General features: G+C 40.9%; 1 protein-coding gene across 6 annotated transcripts in view; it reads right to left on the reverse strand.

The window, feature by feature from the left end:
- Positions 1-5,430, reverse strand: part of ALG8 (ALG8 alpha-1,3-glucosyltransferase) — a 40,640-nt gene extending 35,210 nt beyond the window's left edge. For 3 of the 6 annotated variants that reach the window (XM_078433061.2, XM_078433060.2, XM_078433069.2), the window contains exons 1-2: positions 5,278-5,424; positions 1,504-1,582 (exon numbers count right to left, since the gene is read on the reverse strand). In XM_078433061.2, coding sequence (XP_078289187.1) covers positions 1,504-1,582; positions 5,278-5,372 — 174 coding nt within the window. In that variant the 5' untranslated portion in view covers positions 5,373-5,424. Of the gene's footprint in view, positions 1-1,503; positions 1,583-5,277 lie in introns of all 6 variants that reach the window. The other 3 variants (XM_078433062.2, XM_078433070.1, XM_078433068.2) reach the window with 3 other exon arrangements.
- Between the last annotated feature and the right edge of the window lie 3,249 nt (positions 5,431-8,679).

The raw sequence follows: 8,679 nt of genomic DNA on the forward strand, positions 1-8,679 counted from the left end.
GAACAAAGAAGTATACCATTACAAGAATACTTTTTTTTTCCTTTAGTAAGCTCTATGTCCAATGTGGGGCTTGAACTCACAACCCTGAAATCAAGAGCTGCATGCTCTACTGACTGAGCCAGCCAGGTACCACAAGAGTATCTTTTATATAAGACTCTTTTATCTAAAATAAATTGATAAAGAAGACAGCTTTGGCCTAAATAGTGTTCTAGGAATCCTAAGTTAACAGACAATGGTGAAGGTTATAGGAACACATGAAAGAACATCCAGAAAGAGTTAGAGAATTGAAATTCTGTACCACAAAGAGAACCCTAGAGTACCAGCTGTTTAAAGGGTGTACAGATGAGGAAAAGTTAACAAAGGAGACAAGGAAGGAATGGTCAGAGAGAAAGAGAAGACAGGGGGCTGCCTTCTTATTTACAGTCTAAGGGTCATGATATGAATAATGCTAATTCTTAATAACTCTTAATGTTTACTGAGCACTTCTGTTCCAAGCACTGTGCTAAGGATTATAAGCATCATATTCATTTCACTCTAATGCTTATTATCATTTAATAGTTAGGGATGTTGAGGCTTTGAGAGGTCAAGCAGTTTGCCCACAGTCACTCAGCATGGGTGTTAGCTGGCAGAACTGAAAGTCACGGAGAGGTGGTCTGGAATCACAGCCCCAAACTCTTGACTGCTAGGCCACACAAAATGTCTTCTAATGGATATGTATACATGCAAACTGAACTATCTTATACTAAAGCAATTACTTAAAGATCCTTAGCATTCCTATCAAATACTTATAATGTTATTATGTGAGAAGAACTCGGTCCCTTAGGTCAATTGTTCTTAAGCTTTTTTGGTACAAAGGACTATTCTGATCTGACAACAAACAAACAAACAAACCCCAAAAGCAACAATGAATTAAGAGAAAACTTTGCAGATTGTCTTAAAAAAACCTCCCTGCAGCAGAGTGCTATTTTTGATCAAGACACTTCTGAAGTATCATATGCAACTTAGTAATTCATACCAGAAATAAAAATACATAGTTTTCAAAAATAATAGAAGAGAATGGTTTGTATATTATCAGAAACCTATATATCACATTTGATTATTTCTTTTTTCATAAATAGTGGGGATTAGCAGGATCTTAGAAATAATTCATTCCTAATCTTTATGTGCCAGATGAGAAACTAAGGCTCAGAGAAATGAAATATATTTTCTATGCTGTGACAGAGCCAGGCCTGGAATCTAATTATTCCTCTTTCCCAGTCCCAAATTCTTTCAAAAGGGGTGCAGCGAATATTATACTTTCTAATTTATTGTTTGGGAAACTCATTTTGAAGTACAGGGACTCCCTAATAGTGCCAGAGGACAGAACTGAGGAAAAAGTACAATTTTTATAAAGATTAATTAGAGCTATAATCACATGGAAAACTTCTGATATCAGTAAGACTTATATGATTTCACACATCACTGTAAAAGACAATCCACCAAAAAAGTGAAAATTTAACTTACCTCATAATACCACTGTGATACTGGCAAACTGTGAGTGATAGCAAGCCAGTTTCGGTGTACTTCAAAATCTGTGGAATGGCTATTCAAAGTAATCAGATGAGTAAAATGAGATTTTGTTACATTTATCAATTTCACATTTCTAAAATTATGCTTTTAAATGGACTAACACTCCTATACAGCCTCAGTTCATGATCCTCTAAAAACACAAACAGGCATTACATAATCCTGAGACAGCTCACTTATCTGAAGGCCAGACCTCCTTCTGGAAAAGTTGGGGATCTACAAGTAAGTGAAAAGGTTCTTGGAGTTATCTAAAGGGCTGGGCAAAATCCCATACTCTTTCTTAAGGGAGGTCCTCTGGCTATTGCTCAGAGGTCACTTACTCTTGTTCACAAAGAATTCAAACAATATTCATTATCTGGAAAATGCTTCACACACCAGCTAGAACTTCAAGGATGAGTAGGAGTTCATCAGATGGAGAAGGTGAGAAAAGGCCCCTGCCCTGCCTTTCCCATGTGTCCTAATTCCTCACTATGTGTAAATATAGTCAAGAATCTCTCCTGCAGGGAAAGAAACATTTTCTCTTCTACCCTTCTAAGTTCTGTAGCTGGTCTAAGAATTAAACTGACATAAGACAAATTTAACAGGAGAAAAAAAAAAAGCCAATTTTAATAATATATGTATATATGGGAGCCCGAAAAGAGATGAGAAAGACATGAGGCTTAAACGGTGGCCAAATGATTAAGGCTCATATACCACCCTGAACTAAGGACAGGGATAGGAGCCTGGGGCTTCAAATGGGGAGAAGGAATTCAAGTGAGAAGATGTTTGGTGCACAAAGGTCACCCTGCCAGCAGATAAGTCTCTCAGGTGGAAAAGTGATCTCTGGTAACAGCTCTCTTTCTGGTACAGGCCCCCTTTCTCACATAAATTTTCCTTATAAAAAGGAAAAACTTACAAATCTTATTAAAAGGGTAACTTCTACTGTTTTCAGAGCTTCTCCTGTATCTGCAGTTTCTCCAAATAATCAGCCCCAAATAATCCTTATGGCAAAGAGACATATTTTGGGGTGGCATATTCTGTGCCTTTCTCCCCTCTTTAGAATAATTTTCTTTTCCCATTTGTCTACTGCAGTATTTCCCTTCCACGTCTTGAACAGCACCTGATATACAGATGGGCTCAACACATTCCTGTGGAGTTAACCACTCATCATCAAAGTCAACGAGTTCCACAGCAAAACCCGATTAACACTTTCCAATGTTTTATACAACCTTTCCAGTGTCAGCTATCTCCTGAGTTTCCTAGCCAACTTTCATGGCTTTCCATTCCAATATTCATCAGGTAAACGCTGATGATCCCCTATGTTCAGTTCTTGGTCCTCTTTTTATGCAACTTATTCTACTCTGGACAATCTTATTCATTCTTATTGCTTCCATTATTAACGGTATAATGATGACTTCCAAACCACAGTACAAGCTTTATCTCTTTCCTGAGTTCTAGAGATAGGTATCTCCAAATTCCTGCTGACAATGTCCCCTTAATTTCCTATGGATTCCTCAAAATCACAATTCAAAACTGATCTAGCATTTTAATTTCTAAGTATATTCAGTAGTCAACAGAAATACATTTACATATGTTTATCAAAAGACATGTACTGGGCGTGGTCTTCAGGCCTCCAATTACATGTCAATTCCTGAGACTTTCCTTGACACCCAATCTAAGTAAGTCTCCCTAGTTAGTCCCCTTATAAAATCCCATTCTTTCCCCTTATAACACTTTTTTTTTAATGGATTCATCTGTTTAATATAGAGATATAACACTGTGTCAATACTAGGCACCATAAAATGTAAACACAATTACTGTCATAAACCTGGAAAGAACCTTTAAGGATTCAAAGTGGCTTTGTTTAGTTACCATTTGCATATAGTGCAGAGAAAGGTCTTCATGTTATTAGCAGTATGTACACAAGAGGTCCAAATTATGAGACAGATAAAAAAGTTGTGTTCTTTAAACATTGTTAAACTAATTTTGTAGTAACAGCCAGGTTTATCTTTCTTTCACTAACCATGTTCCCTGTTCAGCACATCATAACAAGAGCATAATGAAGTGAATGACGAAATAAAAGAATTTTGATACACTTGCACACAATACATTCTATTTATATGATTAAACATTTGATCATACAGTACTTTCCTACAGGATTGCTGGCTAATTTTCTTCATAACACTTAATACAAGTGTAGTTGTGTAATTACATATTTACTTTAATTTGTTGCTGGAACTGTTATCCTACTAAACTATACCCTTTATAGGATTAGTGATCATATCCATTTTGTCCTCCCCTGTAGTACCTAGCCCAGTACATGGTATACAAAAAGCAGTTAACAGTTTGTTCACTATATTTACATTTATCCTGTAATACCGTAATGCTGTAGTCCTTCCCTCTCACATCCCAGGGTTTTGCAGTTGAGAAGCAGAACATTAACTACAACTATATATGCTCTTAATCCTGGACTAAGAGCAGTATTGAAAGTAACAACCCTGAAGTAACTAAAGCAAGAAACATTACTTTATATACACAGATCTACAGTTAAAAAAAAAAAAAAAAAAGAATTCCCTTTCACTCCGATTTGAAAGGAATTTCTTCATTTTAGAAAGATTTTTTTTTCCAATTTGCTTTTAAAATGGAGATATGTTTCTTATTTATTTTCAGTTGCACAGAAAGTTCAACTGACCAACTCCTTTTTCTAAGTCCCTGTAAGTCATTTTGCTAAACCTACACACATTTCATTGCTTATATAATTACATAGACACATCAGTATAAATGCACACTCTATCCATACAGTTCTTCCATACCCAGCAGGATATCACCAAGAACTTGAACCAAATGATACCAGTAAACCAAAACCTAAACTGGGAAGAGGTGGGGAGACCTGGAAGGAAGGGAGAAAAGGAATGAAAGGATAAATGATGGGATAAGAGTTAGGAAGGATGAACAGATGGTGGAAGCTAATATTGAGTACCCACAGTATACATATTACTTGGTGGATACTTCCTAACTGGTTTCCATGCTTTCAGCCTTGCCCCTCTATTTTTCAAATAGCAATCTAATCCTGTGTGATCTGGCCACTGTCCACCTCATCCTGTGCCATTCTCCTCCTCCCATCATGCTCTTCAGCAACAAGGGTCACTTACTGTTCCCAGAATGCTCTTGAGGTTTTTTTCCTACCACAGGGCATTTACACTTATTCTCTCCTATGCTTGAACTGATTTTTACATGGCTTATTCTCTTTCATCCTTCAAATTTTAACTCAAACATCACCTCCTAAAAGAGGGGTAAAGCCTTGACCTGTAGTCAATTTCTTTTATACATCCTATCACAATCTGAAACATTCGTTTTTGTCTGCCCCCACTAATCTATCGAGGGCAAGAATCGGAAATGTCTTTCTCACCACTGGATCTCTAGTGCCTAGCCCAGCAGACAACTGTTAAATACAGCTGAACGAATGGTGGAGCTGAGTGTTCTTAATCTGCATATTAAGGATGAAGACCCAAGGTTTAAAAACATTTAACTCAGTCAGCGCCAAGCCTGAACCTAGCCATCCAGGGCTATGATCTAGTTCTCAGGTCAAGTAACAATCAATCGGCGGAGCGGGAAGCTTAGCAAAAGCATAGCGGAGCCTACAGGAGGGTTCAAGTTCCCTTCCCTCCTCCCACCCACGGGCATCCTCGCTTCTCTCTCCCGCTTTGACCAACCGTGGTGCGGGTCCCTTACTATGTGGGGATGAGAAGGCATTTGAGGAGAGTCACCCCGAGCGCCAAAGCCGAAAACCAATTGCCACCACCCATCGCAATTCCGAGAGCGGCCATTACTGTAGCGCCCGGCGCTTTCAACCAACTGGATCCACATCCGGGCTCCCGCGCATGCGGGAAAGGCCGTCTGAGGCGGCGCCTAGGCCGCTGCGCGCATGCGCTCAGCCAGTCCGGCCGTGGGACTCTAGTGCTGTGTCATTTAAACCTCCCGCTAACTGTCCCTTCACCGCCCCGTCTCACTCCAGGGCTCGGCAGGGCGTGACAGTGTCTGCGCGGATTTCTTACTGCGACAAGTTAAGTTGGCGACAAGTTAAGTTTCGTTAGCTGCTTCATACTTATCTTTAAATAGTTGCTGGGTGTCTGCTCTGGCGTTTCCTGCATTTTGCCTGGCAAAACCCGGCGTTGGGGCACCTAGGCGAGAGAGGACTGTATCTTCTTGCACCGGAGACGTAGTGGAGGAGACAGCATTGTAACCCGAGAGTTGCTGTAGTCGAAAGCACCTGAGAATCCTGGAGGTGCCTAATGCAGGCACCTGAACAGAAGTGTCAGCTCCAGGTAGAGAATGGTGTGAGCAAAGATGCAGAGGTGTAAAACGTCTGTGCTTCTAGAACTCGGAGTTAGGTTCTTGGTGCGGCACCTGCCAGAGTGGAACCCATTCTGGACGCAGGCTAGAGTCTAGTGCTTGTCACACAAAGTATAAATAACTTGGGAATCTTGTGAAGATTCTGATTCAGTAGGACTAACAGACTCCTAGATCGTGCCAGTGCTGCTGGTGCATGGGCTATAAGGGCCAAGGCATGAGGAATGGAGTTAGTCTTACTACATCATGTACTGTCTGATCTTGGACACATGACTAATCTCTCTAAACCTCAGTTTCCTGTTCTGTAAATAGATAAAAGTGGTGTCTACCTCATAAAATGACTGAGAGTATTGAATGAGTGCACGTAAGTAGCTCTGTATGGTGCCAGGACAGAATAAAGGCTCAATAAATAATGTTTCAGAGAAGTTAAGTATCTTGCTGAAACATGCACAGCATGTAGGTGACAGTGTCACTCTCCTCATAGGAGCTTATGCCCTCCTACATCTTCAAATGCTACACACTTGAATATGACACTCAGATGTAGACCTCATGCCTAGCCCTCTTCTTTCACCTCCAGACCCTTATATCCAACTGCCTAACTGACCTCTCTTAGATCTTTTAAAGGCAACTTGCATTAGTTTCCTATTCTTGCTGTAACAAATTACCACAAACTTAAAGCATAAGCTTAAAACAGCACAAATTTATTCTCTTACAGTTCTCGAGGTCAGAAGTCTAAAATCAATCTCGACAGGCTTGTGACACCTTAAAGTTAAGGTGTCATTGATTCCTTCTGGAGGCTCTGAGGGGAGAATCTATTTTCTTTTAGTTTTTGAAGTTGTCTGAATTCCTTGGCCCCTTCCTCACATCTGTAACCTCTTCCTTCTATTGTCACATCTAGTGTTCTTCTGGGCTCAAATCTCCCTGTGCTTCCCTCTTGTGAGGACACATGTGATTACATCTAGGGCCCACCTGGATAATACAAAATAATCTCCCTTTCTCAAAATTTAATTTAATCATTTCTGCAGAGTCCCTTTTGCCATAGGCAGTAATATTCACAGGTTCCAGGGATTCAGTTTACCATATACCTTCAAGCTCAATATTCCCAAAACTGAACTCACTATGTTGCAATATTATCTAATCAGAATGATATCAACTATCCAGTTGTTCACTCCCCCACCCTGTACTTGCAAACTCACTGTGAATTGACTAACTCAACATGCATTCCCAATCCTCTTCTACCTTTTCCATTTTTTTTCTAAAGAGGATAGGAAAGCCAAACAGTTGAACTTCCAGCTTCCCTGGCAGCTAAAAGTGGCCTGATTACACAGTTAGGTCTGCTGGAGGAGGAGGGTGGTTTGAGAAAGGTTTTCCTTTCCTGATAAAAGAGACTGTTGTCTTGAATTTTGCCCCCTTTTCCAATTCTTCCTGCCTTGGATTTGATCATGAAGCATGGAGCTGGATTTAGCTGGAAAAAGAGCTGCATGTTGGCCCTGGCATCACTGAACTCCTATTCAAATCCCCCTTACTTCTGGAATTCTTACTATCTTTTTCTTGTCTCAGGAAACTTCTTATCTGAGGAAACGTGCACACACATACATGTACACACACACTCTCATGTGTTCAAGCCACTGTTGGTCAGGTTGTCTGTTCATTCCACGAAAGTATTCCTAACTGCTATTGCCGAGTCCTGTCTTTTGAGCTTCATATCTCTCACATGTATCCCCTCCTCTGAAACCTTCTTCACTCTACTCACTGGTCTGCTCTCAGGCTCTGGCACATGCACGTTCTCTCCTGTCATTGTGCCTTTATGCATTCTTTTTCTTCATCTGGAATATTCTTCCTTCTCCCTATTACAAAACAAAATTTGGGGTGCCTGGGTGATTCAGTCAGTTAAGCAACCGACTTCAACTCAGGTCATGATCTTGCGGTTGTGAGTTCGAGCCCCGCATCAGGCTCTGTGCTGTGCTGACAGCTCAGAGCCTGGAGCCTGCTTCGGACTCTGTCTTTCTCTCTCTCTGTCCCTCCCCTGCTCACACTTTGTCTTTCTCTCTCTCAAAAATAAATAAACAATGGGGCGCCTGGGTGGCGCAGTCGGTTAAGCGTCCGACTTCAGCCAGGTCACGATCTCGCGGTCTGTGAGTTCGAGCCCCGCATCAGGCTCTGGGCTGATGGCTCGGAGCCTGGAGCCTGTTTCCGATTCTGTGTCTCCCTCTCTCTCTCTGCCCCTCCCCCGTTCATGCTCTGTCTCTCTCTGTCCCAAAAATAAATAAAAAACGTTGAAAAAAAAAATAAAAAAAAAATAAATAAACATTAAAAAACTTAAAAAACCCCACAAAATTCAACTCAGTAAATTTTATTTGTTTTAGTGTTTATTTATTTTGGAGACAGAGAGAGAGAGAGAGTGTGTGTGTGTGTGTGTGTGAGAGAGAGAGAGAGAGAGAGAGCAAGCGAGCAGGGGAGGGGCAGAGAGAGAGGGAGACAGAGGATCTGAAGTAGGCGCCACACTGACAGCACAGAGCCCAATGTGGGGCTTGAACCTGAGAACTATGAGATCATGACCTGAGCTGAAGTTGAATGCTTAACTGAGCCACCCAGGTGCCCCTCAACTCAGTAAACTTTCAAGATCTTATACAGTGATTCATGAATCAAGCAGCATCCACTCTAGAAGATTGAGAAGAGCTCTGAAGAGCTGTACAAAATGAAAGACTTTCAGAGGCAGATGCAGGAACAAGAGGTTGTACTAGGCAAAAAAGCAGGTTGGCTATTGCTAGGTTACTTTCCTTT

Source organism: Panthera onca, chromosome D1 (genome assembly GCF_046562875.1).
Source record: "Panthera onca isolate mPanOnc1 chromosome D1, mPanOnc1 haplotype 2, whole genome shotgun sequence".
In the NCBI taxonomy this organism is placed as follows: Eukaryota; Metazoa; Chordata; class Mammalia; order Carnivora; family Felidae; genus Panthera; species Panthera onca.